Below are 16,591 nucleotides of genomic sequence, written 5' to 3'. Positions count from 1 at the left end.
GTGTGAGTGACAGAGTGAGTGTGTGACTGTGTGTGTGAGTGAGTGTGTGAGTGACAAAGTGAGTGTGTGACTGTGTGAGTGAGTGTGTGACTGAGTGATTGTGTGTGTGAGTGTGTAAGTGAGTGACTGAGTGTGTGAGACTGTGAGTGTGTGAGTGAGTGTGTGACTGAGTGACTGATAGTGAGTGTGTGTGTGAGTGTGTGAGTGAGTGACTGATAGTGACTGATAGTGAGTGTGAGTGAGTGACTGATAGTGAGTGTGTGTGTGACTGATAGTGAGTGTGTGTGTGTGTGTGACTGAGTGACTGATAGTGAGTGTGTGTGTGAGTGTGTGACTGAGTGACTGATAGTGAGTGTGTGTGTGTGACTGAGTGACTGATAGTGAGTGTGTGTGTGTGTGTGTGTGTGTGTGTGAGTGAGTGACTGATAGTGTGTGTGTGTGTGTGTGTGTGTGTGAGTGAGTGACTGATAGTGAGTGTGTGTGTGTGTGTGTGTGTGTGAGTGAGTGACTGATAGTGTGTGTGTGTGTGTGTGTGTGTGTGTGAGTGAGTGACTGATAGTGAGTGTGTGAGACTGTGAGAGAGAGAGTGTCCTCATGCATTGTGTCAATTGTTTTTGTTTGTCTACTTTGTTGTGCACTTTTGCTTCATTCTCTCATGACTTCTGACTATTCTCCTCTTCTCCATTAATGTCTCTACCATTCCAACTCATTTTTGTATTTTCTGTTCTTTCTTTTATTCCTCGTTTCTGTCCTAAAGACGTTCAGTCTGTGCGTGGAGAGAGCGACAGGCCTGACCTCGGTCTGCAATTCCTGCCGCTGTCTTTCCGCCCGAAACCACCACGAGTTGCTCTGCAGGCCGTGCGAGACAGGTATACACATTTACACAACTGTGCACTTAAACGTCCCCTTTTTTATTGTGATTTCACTTCCCCATAATGTTTACACCAGACTTGCACTTGTGCTGGCTGACAAGGAAGCAAATCTCCACAACAGAGTCAGATGTATTTATATTCTGACCAAACTCAGCTGGTTGCACCCCAAGTTATTTTTAAAACAGTAACTTCCTGTTTCAATAGGTGTTGTGTCAAATGTTCTGTCTCACTGTGTCATTTCATACCGAGTGGTTTTAGTAAGGTTGATCTTTAACTATTATTTCTGTCATTTTCTTCATGCAGAAGTTGTTTATTTGCTTATATTTTGGAGTGTCACTGTCGGTGTCACTGTCGGTTTTCGTCTATGTATGGTATATGCATTTCTAAACACATGCATATTTGTGTATCAGTGTCTCTAACTTTGTGAAGAAGACCACAGAGAAGATCAACACTCTTCAGATGAATACTGACCTTTGGCCTCGGCCTGACCTCAGGGAAGGTGTTCAAGGTGAGGTCACGGCTCCGGCGACCCCTCTTCCACACGAAGTAGATCATGAGTGAGTTCTACCTCTTTTACATCATGATACCTGTCCAACTCTTTGCTGTTGAAATGTATGTTTTGTAAATAACAATTGACACTTTTTTGTGTGGTTGTTGATTTTGTCTCTCAGTGTGAATTTGGAGAAGACCAGTTCAGAGTCTGAGCTGCAGGAGTTGAGGGTTGCCACACAGAAAGCCATGTGAGTTCAGAATGCTGCGTCCTGTTGCTACATGGAGACAGGAAGATGTTTATTTTAGTTAATGTATGTGTAAATAAATAATGTGTGCATCTGATGCATTGATTGGAGATATTCATAGTGGATAGGGATTTTTGTTGTTGTTGATAACCAATATGATGGCAATTATTTATACTGTATGTATGTACAGAAGTCAGATGTTTACATACACTTGGGTTGAAGTCATTAAAACTCATTTTTTAACTACTCCACAGATTTCATATTAGCAAACTATAGTTTTGCACAATCTACTTTGTGCATGACACGAGTAATATTTCCAACAATTGTTTACAGACAGATTGTTTCACTTTAAATTGACTATATCAGAAGTTTACATTCACTAAGTTGAACTGTGCCTTTAAGCAGCTTGGAAAATTCCAGAAAATGATGTCAAGGCTAATTTAGCTTCTTATAGGCTAATTAACTATGGGCACTTTTATGTCACAAAACTGAATTGGAAAATTTGTACTTGTTCATCATTTATTTTAGGTACTTTTCAAATGCCTTTGTGTAGATTTGACTGTTTTTAGCCTTGTACCTGACTCAGACTTTTTAATATTAAACAATGAAAGTCCATTATAAAAATACTAATTATGACATTTATTTAGATAACTTGTGTAATCTAAATAAATAGTGAAAAATAAATATTTAATCAATATTTAATATGTGAAATTGTTTCAATAATTATATATTTTTTTAATAACTTCTGTCCTGGACTGGTAATCTGGCATACCGGGCATTTTCCCGGTGGGCCGACGCACTTTGGGGCCGATCAGGGGCGGACTGGCCATCGGGAGAACCGAGCTGGCCGGTGGGTTGGCCATGAAATGGGCCGCAAAAAGCTAAAATGAGCCACCGCGTTACGCAGAACGGACCACAAAACTGTGCCGGGATATGCAGAAAAGGGCAGACCCCCCCTCCCCCCATCCCAGGTCGATTTCTTTTCCCAGTCCAGCCCTGCTTCTGTCCCACAGTTGTGTCGTCATTTCAAACACACCAAACAATTTTGCCCCTAATAAAGTATTTTTCAAAAGTTAGTGTAGCAAAAAAGCAAGTCAACAAAAGTGTCAGTGAAGGGCATGCTTGAGATGAAACGCGAGACAAGTGATGTTTAGAGAAACATCACATGTGAGCAGAATATTTTCATTGGCCGTCATTCCCAATCAAGCTGTAATATTGCCAAATAATGCAAAAAGTGTGAAAATATAATTTGCATGTAGGATACATAAAATGTTAGCCTTGAAATTATCATTAGCAAGATAAAGAAGTCAGCCATTTAATGTTAAAAATGTAACTTTCATCACATAATTATATTACCCAATACAGCATTTGGGATGTGCTGGAAATAACATATCATGCCAACCACCCAAATTCTGTAGTTCCTATTGGATTATTACTCTTTATAGGGGAACTCTGTTGTGTCTCCACTTTAGCTCTCAGATCCAGGACCCCATGGTTTTACTTGACCCTGTCTGTCTTCGAGAAGTGCTTCGAGACTGGGCTTTGATTCTGGAGACGGTCCTGGGCCCAGATCACATCAGACCCAGAGAAATAGAAAATGGAGCAACAAGAGAGGAGGAGAAGACCTTAGAAGAAGAGGAGGTCATGCCATCAATGTCCTGTTGCGTTGTGATTCAACCGGAGAGCTCTTTAGCAACTGACCAGGATGAATCCTCAACCCTAACTGAAAAAGAGGACCTTAGAGAGAGCATTCCATGTTCCACTGCCCCAGTCAGAGTGGCGTTTCCACCGCTCGCTAACCCTGTCGAACTTGTCCAGCTGTTTTCCCCCAAACCTTTGCCTAATGACCTTAACGCTGACCTCTCCCAGCTGGCCTGTCTTTACCTGGATTTGGGCTGCCCTGGAGGATGGAGGGATGAGAGAGGAGGAATGGAGAGTATTTGTGTGTTCCTCAGGAGATACTTCTTCCTGTTGGACCAGGAGAGAGTGAGGAAGATGTGTATGCTGAAGTACAGCGAGCAGCCGGAGGTGTTGAAGGCGTATGTCGCTTGCATGCTGGGTAATTTCTCGCAAAAACATTGATTAACTGATGTATTTACCACGCTCAACTCACCACGCACCCCACCGAGAACGAACCACATTATAGCGAGCTTGAGGAGGTTACCCCATGTGACTCTACACTCCCTAGCGACCGGGCAAATTTGGTGGCTTACTAGCGAACTCCAGGGTTAGCCACGTCTTTACCACTGAGCTACACAGGCCCAAAAAAATCCCGGGTTTCCATGACACACAGTGCGTTTTAGTTTATAAAGAGATTTAGCGCTTTATAATTTGCCGATTTCTTCTTCCCAAAAAACGTCCTAAAAATTCAGAAATATTATTTATTTTTTGTACTTTGTAATTGTGGTGAATAATAACTGTAGCGAAGTTGAATACTTGGCGGTGGCGTAGTGACTCGCCTCAATCCGGGTGGCAGAGGATGGATCTCAGTTGCCTCCACATCTGAGACCGTCAATCCACTCATCTTATCACACGGCTTGTTGAGCTCGTTACCGTGGATACCTAGCACGTGTGGAGGCTTCCCGCTGTTCTCCACGGCATCCACGGACAACTCTCCATGCGCCCTACCGAGAGTGAGAACCACATTATAGTGACCACGAGGAGGTTACCCCATGTGACTCTCCCTAGCAACCGGGCAAATTTGGTTGCTTAGGAAGCCAGACTGGAGTCACTCAGCACACCCTGAATTCAAACTCATGACTCCAAGTGTGGTAGTCGGCGTCTTTACTCGCTAAAAATGACAGTATATCACTCGCATACGTGACTTAAAATACGTGTCTGTAATTAGCAACTGTCTGGTAGTAAGTTAGCACATGAGTGTAAATATTCTTCAGTGTATAATACAGGTGTGTATGTATTTTGTGTTGTGTTGAAGAGTTCACGCAGGCCAGTAAGGTGGTGGAGGTGATTCAAAAGGGAGATCTGCTGAAATCTTTGCGCAGTTTGCAAGAAATTCAACCCTGGAATGCACCTCTGCTCCTCTCGCACATGTACAGGTGAGTCTACATCACTCCAAGCATTACACACACACACACACACACACACACACACACACACCTGTTTAGCACCCGATCTGACACACTCTACCGGGACTGTATGGTGATCCAGTCATGTCGAAAGTGCACTTGACTACACCGCACATCAGGATATATGCCAGGTTAAAATGCTCTTCGATATCATTTCATCATTAGGGCCCGAGCACGAAGGTGTTTATTATTTATTTCCCAAATGAATCAAATTTTTGAGGGCCTAAACATACTCAAACTCATGAAACATTGCACATGCATCAGAGGTGGCGAAACTTTACATCTGATATGGGTTTCAGAAAATTAGGTGTGGCAAAATGGCTCGATAGCGCCATCTATAAACATTAAACAATGTGCGCTTTACACTACGTTTCACCTACATGTACGAAAATGGGTAAACTTGTGTAACATGCAAACACCTACAAAAAGTCTCTTGGACCCATGTCCTAAACTCAACAGGAAGTCAGCTGTTTTGATTTTTCTCTTGCCATTTCCAGGCCTCGTACTTTAGCGAACTCCTCCTAGAGATTTCATCAGATCTACTTCATATTTGGTGATTCCAATCTAAAGGTCTTGGCGATGCAAAATTGCAAAGCTTTTGAGTTTTCGCTGCACGGCGTGGCCGTGACGGTCTGACAAAGTTCAATGTTTTGCCATGAAACAGGAAGTTGTTATAACTCATACATACAATGTCCATTCTGCTCCAAACTTCACATGTTTGATAACAGTCCTGGTCTGAATACATCTACGTGCCAATATTCAGTTTTAGTCATGGCGCCACCTACTGGCAACAGCTAATTCCAGGTCTTATACTTAAACTCCTCCCAGAGATTTAATCAGATCAACATTATATTTAGTCAGTCTTAATCTAAAGGTCTTGGTGATGTTAAATTGCGACGCTTTTGAGTTTTCGTTGAAGACTTTTTGATCGAACTATGTCTGTGACAAAGTTCGATATGAAACTAGTCATATTTTTGTGGCCTAAACATGCTCGAAAACTCATGAAACTTTGCACACATCTCAAAGGTGGGGAAATTTACTTCTGATACTGGTTTTAGATTTAAATGTGGCAAAATGGCTCGATAGCACCATCTATATAATTTCAACGAAGCAGCCCTCACACCATGTTTCTCCTATATGTACGAAAATTGGGAGGCTTATGTAACTTGTCAACACACACAAAAAAGTCTCTCAGAGCCATATCCTAAACCCAACAGGAAGTCAGCCATTGTGATTGCTCTTCAATTTTTGCTCAGTTTGGCTCGATAGCGCCACCTACAAAATTTAAACGAAGCAGCCCTCACGCCACGTTTCTCCTACACGTACGAAAATTGGGAGGCTTATGTAACATGTCAACACGCACAAAAAAGTCTCTCAGAGCCATATCCTAAACCCAACAGGAAGTCAGCCATTGTGATTTTTTTTTTCTCTTCAATTTTTGCTCAGTTTTTGTCATTTCCAGACCTTTTACTTTAAGGAGCTCCTCCTAGAGAATAAATCAGATCAACATCATATTTGGGCAGTTTAATCCATTGGCCTTTGCGATGCTAAATTGCGACGCTTTTGATTTTTCTTTGAATGCTGTGTCCATGGCGGCCTGACAAATTTCAATGTTTCACCATGAAACAGGAAGTTGCTATAACTCAAACATAAAACGGCCAATCTGCTCCAAACGTCACATGTTTGATAAGAGTCCTGGCCTGAACACTTCTATACGCCAATATTCAGTTATAGTCATAGCGCCACCTACTGGCAACAGGAAATGACATGTTTTATACGGTCATAGACTCATAACAACATTTAAGTGCTAAAAAATGCTAAAAAGAATTGTAGAGATATTCCTCTGGCACAGCAGCCCCAACGTGCACCGTGCGAGGGCCCGTTCGTTTTTGTGAATGATGAGAAGCAAACTATACATAAGAAGGTGTGTTTGCGCAGAATGACAACGACTTAAGCACTGATTGGGCCTTCTCAATCTAATATTCACCCCTGAATAGTTTCGATGTGGTTACCTGCACATCTATCAACACATCTATCTGTCACATATGAGAAAATTCCCCAAATTGATTGTCATTTGTTTGATGAAATTAGATTTTTTATCGTAATGTTTGTTTTCCTCTTTACAGACTCTATGAGAAACATGGAGAGGTGGCCGTTCGTGCCTTCCCACAGTTCTATCCCACGATTCTCCCCTCTGACATTATGGCCATGGCTCTGCCAGGCCACTTCTTGCCTTATCTGGACAATCTCGTCCAATCACGAGCCGAGCAGCAGAGGTACAGCCGTGTGCTGTATGCGTGTTTTAAACGTTTGTGTTTTTTATGTGCAAGAGAGAGGTGAATAACAAAAATCGAATTTCTCACATTTCACCAGGAAGTCTTTTCTGGGTTCTCTTCTCCAGCCGGACACTCTGCGACAGGATTGGCTGGAACTGGCTCTGTCCCGCGATGCTCCACAAAAGGCTGACACGCTCACTCCTGATGGGCAGCCCAGGTACACACGGGCACTTTTAAGCTACAATGTTATTTTTATTTTTTAATGCATGTAGTGCGTTGCTATGCTGTTGCTATGTGGTTGCTAGGGTGTGAGTGGTTGAAATACTCTAGACTGTATTCCTATTTAGCTGACTGTTATGTCCCCTGCTGCATTATAGGTGGCGCTCTCATTTCTTCAGTTGGGGTTACGGACGTCTTTTGTCTCTTTTGATTCGCTTACCTGCTGATCTGACTTCCAAACAGAAGATGCTGGAGATGTGTAGGACTCATGGGTGAGTGTAGAATTAGATGGACTTGGAACAGAATCATATCTAGTGTGACTGTGTCTGTTCAGTGTCTTTTTCTCTCTCAGGTATTGGATGGGTTTCCTGTACCTGTGCAGAGAGCTGCAGCGACGGCTGGAGGCTTTTGATGTCATCTGCAGACTGGATGACATGACATTACTAGAGGAGGAGGATGGTAAAACAATCACTCATAATCAAAACCATCCATCCATCCTTACTACTTTCTTTCTAAATGTCCTTCCTTCCTTTGCTTCCTACTTACCTGCATATTAAATATCCTTCTTTCTGTTATTTTTCCTTCATTCTTTCCTTTTTTCCTTCCTTCCTTCTTTTCTACATAATAAATGTCATTCCTTATTTCTTTCCTTCCTTGCTTCCTACTTACTACCTAATAAATATCCTTCGTACCTTTCTTCCTTTCTTAACTAATGAATGTTATTTCTGTCTTCAGGTATCGTTCCTCAGTCTCTTGATGAGTGGGTGTTGCTTCTCCAGCTCTCTCAGCAAATCAGCAGCAGCATCAGTGATGAAGCCCCGCCCAGTGCAGCTCCCCCCACCAGCAGCACTATCATCAGCACCACCAACGGATCCTGTTTGGGTAAACCCCAGGGGAACAGCACAGACAACGGTTCTGCTGACCTGTCTAACAGTTCCACTGACTGGAGCGTTCGGGTCAGCCCTGAAAACATCATCCTGCGTCTGATGAGAGTTTTTGGGCCGGACCAGGCCCTGGCAGCCCTGCAGGAGTCTGGGGTACAGGTGGACCTCAGTCCACGGTCCACGCTGGTCTGTGATCTGCTTCGCATGGCTGAGAAAAGGCAGAGGTGGGAGCAAACGCCCCCTGTTGGTGTTTGAATGGCAGTCCAACACTTTTACTTTACATGCATGCAATACCTAAAACATGTTCCAAAATGTGTCGTATACAACAGCACACTGCACGGGATACTGTAGATGCCAGTATATAATAAACACTTCTCATATATTCTTTCTCATGCTTTTGTTTTTGACCCATAGAGCGTTAATTCAGACCATGCTGGAGCGCTGTGATCGGTTTATGTGGTCTCAGCACGCCTGAGACAACCGCTGTAAGGTCCTAATGTCCACCTTATCTCCACATGTCCCTCCAGGATCCAGGACTTGTCTTAGCTCTTCAGGCCAGCACTGTGATTTGGAGGAAGCGTTGTGTGGACGTCACATGACTTGATTCGGGCAGTTCATATATACTGTATATGATTTACACGTGTGTTTTTGAGGACTGCTTCTTCAGTATTTTGTCTTTTGTTTCCTGTTTAATTATTTAATAAGCTGCTGAATATACAGTATTACCTATGGGCCTTTTTTGTTGTTGTAACTAATGCCATGTTGTTTAACTGGTTTAACAGGCTGCTCTTAATGAAAAGCACAATAAACTCATTTAATTGTTGTTGTCATTTTGTGCTCCCAAAATCGAATGATTCAGTGCAACGCTTTAAAAATGTTTCATTGGATTTGAATGGTAAAGTCAGCAGGTTTCCACTGCGTTACATAAACACTTGTGCCAGCTTGTGCCAGCTTGGCAAGGCTTACCTCTATAGGTCAGCGAGGCACGTGTCTGTGTCACAAATGTAAAGTTACCCTCATCGGTGCGTGCACGAAAGACGACCTTTTTCTCTTATCAGACTTGCAGAACTGTTTCTCTCTCTGTTGCTCCACTGACCTCTTGTCCAGATGTGTGTTATATATCTGATCACACCTGTGTCAGCGTAAGAGGTGCCATCACAGGTGGACAGAGACTAAAATATGGAAAGGAGATTGACGGGAAATGTGGAGGTTGATTTGGAGTCCTTTTGTTACTGTTTAAATTTCGCAATTGGTCACAGATGTTTACAGTACAAGCAATCTTACCATGTTGTTTCCTAAGCATCACTATTATTATTATTATTATTATTATTATTATTGTGCATACTTAATGTTAGGGATTTGAACTAACCCCTTTCCCTAATTGTTAAGCATGTAACATGATCCTTTTGCCAAGACATTGCATGGACATTTTGTCAACAACTGTGTGTATTTAGGATCTGGATTCATTCATGAAGCTTTGCAGAGGTTGCTTACACTCGTACCGATGACGGGTGAGATTAACGGACTATAATCAGAGCCAGAGGAAAACATTGCTGAGGTGTTGCTCATAGAGATTGCTGACATGCGGTAAGACTATAGGGCTATAAATGAATGTGGATAGGATGGTTTAGATCATTTATTCTCGGAAGAGTCGGATTAGAAATGTTTGAGCTCATTGAGATCTCTGACTTGGATTGCAGACTTTGGTATCTTGGCAAATCTGAGCACAGTTTGAGACATTCTTGAGGTTTCTACTGATTAATCTAGATGGTTTTTATTTGTATTTTTTTATTCCTGTGGGATCACTAATTTTTGTCAGGGTGAAGATGTCTGTATCAGACTGTTCTGTCTGACCTAATGACCTGCTGGCCCTGTTCAAACAGACCGGCCCTAAAACCAGATCTGCAGAGTTTCTGGACAACACGGTAGAACTGATACGAGAGATGGTGTACACACACACACACACACACACACACACACACACCATAGACAAGCCCGAACACACTGGTACACACACACACTCATTGTTTTATAAGTATTTACATCATGAGGACATACCGTAGACTTAAACTAAAAAGCAAAATATAATTTCTACAGACTAACCCAAATTCAACCCTTAAAATAAAACCTTTTTATTCACAGTTTTAGTTCTATAATTATTATATTTTTAAATATTTAATCTCATAATTTTTTTATTAAATATTTGTTATTATTAATTCTTAGTTTATATACTAATTTAATTTATTTTTGGAGTAAAATACAATATTTATTGTATTAATTATTTTGACCTATTTTCAATTTTTATTTAGTATAATTAAAAAATAAAAAGTACCCTTAATTTATATATAATTTGTCATCATATTTAGTTAACTTCTGTGGCAAAAATTGTAAAACAACCAACCAATATTTTTTTCATAGAATCACGTTACTATACCTACATTTTTGCAAAAATATTTTTCACGTGGCTCGATACAAGTATCGCCGCAGTTTCCTGGTGAAAACACTAGAGGCGCTACAACAACACTGACTTTTATTCACTTTCAAACAAATCACAAGTAAAACGGCAGATTATCAGTTCATAAACACTTACTTTTCACCTTGTTCTTAACACAAATCTATCTAATGACATCTAAACATTTTTACTACAGTGCACGACTCATTTTAATGTTTGCATTACAGAATCAAGTACATTTACAAGCTTGTTTGGGTGGTTGCTCGACTGATTGAGCGTTGCCCTTGTGATGTAAAGAAGCGGGTACGAGTCCTGAAGACCACACAAGTCCACATGTGAGCCAAAGTGTCATAGAAGTAACTTGAAATGATGTGGTGGTGAAGGACAAGTCTCAGTTGCCTCCGCGTCTGAGACCGCCAATCTGCGTGATCTTATCACGTGACTCGTTGTGCATGACACCGCGGAGACTCGCAGCATGTGGAGGCTCATGCTACTCTCCACGATCCACAAACAATTTACCTCACGCCCCATTGAGAGCGAGAACCACTAATCGTGACCTCGAGGAGGTTACCCATGTGACTCTACCCTCCCTAGCAACCGGGCCAATTTGGTTGCTATGGAGACCTGGCTGGAGTCACTCTGCACGCCCTGGATTCAAACTTAAGACTCCAGTGGTGGGTGTCAACATCAATACTAGCTGAGATACCCAGACCCCCTATGTAAATGTTCTTAAAGGTGCAGTGTGTCATTTCTGCACCACTAGCAGCACCCAAAGGAATCACAAAAATAAGACAAACCAAACAGGTTTCCTAAACACATGATAAAAGACAGACCAACCGTAACCTCTGAGGTGGTTAACCAATGGTATATGCTACTGTTGAAGTGATAAGTTTGCGTTATTTTATTAGGGAAGAGTTGTGTGCATGACTGTTTACATTTTAACATCAAAGCAGAAAATAAAAAAGTAAAACAAGTCAATGGTGTTATTTCACTTTCTGGGCGATTCTCAGGCAAATGAACACTATGATCGCTCTGCACATGCTCTTTCTGAGAGAACACATCCGATTGGCTGAGAAACTGCACATGCTCGATCCTCATTGGATCTCTGACACACTGTACCAGGATTCCAGGGAGATACTGGGAGCGGTCCACCAAGTGAGAGTCACACCCGAGAGAACATTCCTGCAGCTCATGACCATATAAGGACTGAATATCAGTGCTGACGTTTAAAGGGATAGTTCACTCGAAATGTGTTGTCATTTATTTACCCTCATGTCGTTCCAGTCTCTCAGGGCAGAAGGTTAAGGTGAAAGTGAATGGGAGGGATGCTCCATCAAGTTCCTAAAATGACAAAAAAGCACCATAAACGTAGTCCCCATGATTTGTGTGCTATATTCCAAGACTTCTGAAGTTGTACAATAGCCATTGTTGGGTGACAGTTGTTTTAGGGTTTACAGCATTACGAGAGTGTTGCACAACATAATTTGTGACAACACACATTCAGCTGGTGCCCTTTGACCCCTTCACTCTTTTTGTCCCCTCTGCCAAATGTATACCTGTTGAAAGGAAATTGCCCAGTATACCAGATTACCAGTCCAGCCCTGGTTGTGGCTAACAATTACTGTTTGTACAAAGAAGGATCATTGTTAATGTTTTGTGCACTGAACAAAAAATACACAAAATGAACAAAATTGTAAATCGTCTAAAGGACCTGATTAAATATACAAAAATAAAAACATTTCATGCAATATCTGTTTTGTGGTTTATTCTACATGTATATGATTGGGGGATATTATGGCTGAGAAGTGATTTTGTGCAGAAATTGGGTTAGATGAGGCTTGGGTGTGGCTCAGTTATGGGTTTTCTGGTTAAAGGCTGGTGTTGATATGGTATACATGAGGCTGAGATTCGGTACTGATATTACACATGTTCTGGCCCAGTGCAGGGTCGGTTATGGGCTAATGATCGGCTGAGATTTGGGCCAGTTACGGCCCATATGTGGCCCTTACCTTCCCTGAAAATCTGGATCTGGGCCACTGGAGGGCCGTAATTTACTGCTGTATGTGTATAATTTGTTAAATTAACATGAAGCGAGAAAGAAATATTAAGGCACATAAAAGTCAATTTCAAAATCATCTTTAAACTTTTTGAAACCTGTAGAAACCATCAGTTTCCGAACATTTCAATTTAGCAGAAATGAGCCATTGTTTGTCTTTATATGTGAGACAGAGCCTGTAGCTCCACCCCTTTCTGCATATTCTATTGTTGCGTCAGTGATGTCAGTTCTAAGGGGTGTGGCCTTGATGGTGCTCACGTGCCGAGTCACAGCCAGAATGCTGTTAGAGCAGAAAACGAAATTGAGAGGAAACTGGTTTGGAAAATGTGCAGAAATTCTTTCCTCTTTTGTTCTTTCATAATGGGTTGAAATATGTTTCCATATCCGCAGGCTCAGCTCAAATACTGGATCCTGTAATGCGTGGAAAACACTTGCAACGTGCTTTTAACACGTTCTGTCACACTTTTCTTGCCTTCAGTAAATCTTCAGGATTGCTCAGACACACACGTTTCACAATGATGAACGGCCCCTCTCACATCAACACGAATCAATTGCTGTAATTTAATGCTTTGTTGACATTTTTCAGCAATGTTAATATAATGTATGCACATTTTATATACTAGCATGCAATGTGAATATTTGCCCAATAGCCTTAAACGAGTTTAAATGTATGCACAAATTGAGCTGACTTCATATAGATACAGTATGAAACCATTGACATTGTATTTTAAGCTCAAAATCATAATTCACATATGCAAAATGAATATTCCTCTGGTCTTTACGTGTAGATTGTACGTTTGACCAGAGTGCTTTTTTATCCGCCATTATGAATAAAACACACAATCCAACATAATGGGACTTAATGGAAATGATTCACAAAGACATATTCAGATGATGCTTTTAATAGGGTGAAACCACACAAGGTGTGTAAAGGTCATGATTATCGATGAGTTTAACATAAATGGCACTGAAGCATTAAAAGGTGAGTTACACACTGTAAACACTGTATTTGTGCATTCAGACATATTGATTGTCAATCATGCAATAATTGTTACTATCATGAGAATATGTAGTGTAAGGTATTGTGGTAGTAAGTACCGTATGACATGTATAAGATGGCTTTGCTTCCATATGCAAGCACCATAACATAAAAGTGCAGATGATAACAAAAACTAATTTAGATGCTGTTAAATAAAGCAGAAATTCCACATTTTTATGGCACTTGAGGGAGACTGTAGAAATGTTCTCTGGCACACTGGAAGATTTTCCATTCAAAGTTGTGTGGTTAGTCAACTATTTCTTTACACAAAAATGCACACACACTAGAATGCCATTTACGTCTCCATCACCCCATTGTGGCAAGCCATTTTAACATTTAACCCTTTATTGGCTTTGTGGAACTTTCGGACCCATTTAGAACCATTTTAAAAATGATTCAAATTGACCCTCAAGACCAATGAAGGGTTAATCCTGTGCAAGGGTTAAACTAATTCAATTTTCACTACATAAAATGCTGATTTCTGATATTAGTAAATATGTTTGCACTAGCATAAACATTTGTTCTTGATATAAAAAAATGACGTCATTTCTCGCCTTAATACGATGTATCAAAAATGAAATTTTAACTAGTAAAGAAATCAAACACGACTGATATCTGTAAGTGCATTTTCTCTAGTATAATTTGGCAATGATCTGTCATTCACTCCCGTTCAAAGCGCTATTACAGATATCTATAATTCATTTTGCACTAGTTGGATTTCCAAATATACATTCCACTCAAAAATGGAATTTCAACTTGTAAAAAACCACACATTGGCGGCCAAAAGTTTGGAATAATGTTCAGATTTTGTTCTAATGGAAAGAAATTGGTACTTTCATTCACCAAAGTGACATTTAATTGATCACAATGTATCAGTCAGGACAATAATAACGGGAAAAATTATTATTACAATTCTCATAAAAAAATCCTCCATGTGTAGCAATGACAGCTTTACAGATCCTTGTTATTCCAGCTGTCAGTTTGTCCAGATACTCAGGTGACCTTTGACCCCACACTTCCTGTAGCACTTGACCTTTCACCCCACACTTCCTGTAGCACTTGACCTTTCACCCCACACTTCCAGTAGCACTTGACCTTTCACCCCACACTTCCTGTAGCACTTGCCATAGATGTGACTGTCTTGTCGGGCACTTCTCACACACCTTACAGTCCAGCTGATCCCACAAAAGCTCAATGGGGTTCAGATCCGTAACACTCTTTTCCAATTATCTGTTGTCCAATGTCTGTGTTTCTTTGCCCACTCGAACCTTTTCTTTTTGTTTTCTGTTTCAAAAGTGGCTTTTTCTTTGCAATTCTCCCCATAAGTCCTCCTGAGTCTTCTCTTTACTGTTGTACATGAAACTGGTGTTTAGCGGGTAGAGTTCAATGAAGCTGTCAGCGGAGGACATGTGAGGCGTCTATTTCTCACACTAGAGACTCTGATGGACTTATCCTCTTGTTTAGTTGCACATCTGGTTTTCCAGATCTCTTTCTGTCCTTGTTAAGAGACAGTTGTGCTTTGTGTTTGAAGACTGTAGTGACACCTTTGGATGAAATCTGCAGTTTTTTGGCAATTTCAAGCATTACATCGCCTTCATTCCTCAATACAATGATTGACTCAAAGAGTTTCTAGACAAAGTTTCTTTTTTGCCATTTTTGACCTAATATTGTCAGTCTATTGCATACTGTGACAACTCAAAAGATCAATTTATCATGATTACTCAAGGATAAGATGTTGGAGTGATGCTGCTGTCTAGATTTGATCAAAAATGACTTTAAATAGTGATGGTGCTGTTTCACATCAGTAATGTCCTGAATATACTCTGTGATCAGTTGAATGCCACTTTGGTGAATTAAAGTGCCAATTTCCTTCCAAAACAGCAAAATCTGAACATTATTCAAAACTTGTGGCTGCCAGTGTATATATATATATCTCTGTAACCGTATTTTCACAAGGAGAATTTCACAATGACTGGTCATTCATTCCTGTTTAAATGCAATTGCAGATATCTATAAATCATTTTGTGCCAAAGTTAATTTCGGATCTGGAAAAGGATTTCAAATATCAATAAATTGAAGAGTATTTAAAGATATCTTAAAAGTATTTTTTTACTAGCTACAATCACATTACAGATATCTGAAATGAGCATTTGAACTAGAATTCAGTAGTTGATATCAAGATAACTCTCCCATATAAATATTAATGTACATTTTTACTAGTAAGAAGTGCATAGCTTATATGTGTAATTGTGTTTTGAACATGATTGAATGAAAGACCATTGTAAAATGCTAATAATGGGTATTTTGGGGGTCTGGGTATCTCAGCGAGTATTGATGCTGTACTATCACACCTGGAGTCACTGAGTTTGAATCCAGGGCGTGCTGAGTGACTGCCAGTCAGGTCTCCTAAGCAACCAATTTGGCCCGGTTGCTAGGGAGGGTAGAGTCACATGGGGTGACCTCCTCGTGGTCACTATAATGTGGTTCTTGCTCTCGGTGGGGCGTGTGGTGAGTTGTGCGTGGATGCCGAGGAGAATAGCGTGAAGCATCCACACGCGCAACGTCTCCACGGTAACGCACCCAACAAGCCACATGATAAGATGCGCGGATATTTTTGTAAGTAATGATGTCATTTTTTATATCAATGATACACATTTTTACCAGTGCAAACCTACTTACCCACAACAACTAGTAGTAACTCCATAGCCGATCTCAACAATTAGCATTTTAACTAGTGAAAACTTGAATTATAGATGATTGTTAGCCGTATCCTACACATGATTAAATGTCAATTCGGCTTTCCATAACCGCATACTTTGGAAAACGATGTCATAAGGAAACAAATAAAAGGGGAGTTTTCAAACGAAAACGGATTTCTAAAGTTCTAAAAATCTAAGACCGTATTCTAGAATTCTGTGGAATTGTGTCCCGCTGATTGATAATTCGGACAATAAATTCTAGAACATTAGA

The 16,591-nt window shown here is 40.7% G+C and overlaps 1 protein-coding gene across 1 annotated transcript in view; it reads left to right on the top strand.

Annotated features, from left to right (window-relative positions):
• The window catches only part of LOC127640736 (BLOC-2 complex member HPS5-like), a 20,646-nt gene extending 11,768 nt beyond the window's left edge, over positions 1–8,878 (top strand). Inside the window, exons 13-23 of the mRNA XM_052123453.1 lie at positions 758–869; positions 1,283–1,429; positions 1,544–1,612; positions 3,082–3,668; positions 4,545–4,665; positions 6,822–6,971; positions 7,069–7,188; positions 7,349–7,462; positions 7,543–7,649; positions 7,926–8,298; positions 8,489–8,878. Coding sequence (XP_051979413.1) covers positions 758–869; positions 1,283–1,429; positions 1,544–1,612; positions 3,082–3,668; positions 4,545–4,665; positions 6,822–6,971; positions 7,069–7,188; positions 7,349–7,462; positions 7,543–7,649; positions 7,926–8,298; positions 8,489–8,549 — 1,961 coding nt within the window. The 3' untranslated portion in view covers positions 8,550–8,878. The remainder of the gene's footprint in view (positions 1–757; positions 870–1,282; positions 1,430–1,543; positions 1,613–3,081; positions 3,669–4,544; positions 4,666–6,821; positions 6,972–7,068; positions 7,189–7,348; positions 7,463–7,542; positions 7,650–7,925; positions 8,299–8,488) is intronic.
• The last annotated feature ends 7,713 nt before the right edge of the window (positions 8,879–16,591 follow it).

The sequence above is a fragment of the Xyrauchen texanus genome, chromosome 49 (assembly GCF_025860055.1).
Source record: "Xyrauchen texanus isolate HMW12.3.18 chromosome 49, RBS_HiC_50CHRs, whole genome shotgun sequence".
NCBI classification, from domain to species: domain Eukaryota; kingdom Metazoa; phylum Chordata; class Actinopteri; order Cypriniformes; family Catostomidae; genus Xyrauchen; species Xyrauchen texanus.
This window is presented reverse-complemented; position numbering and strand designations above follow the sequence as displayed.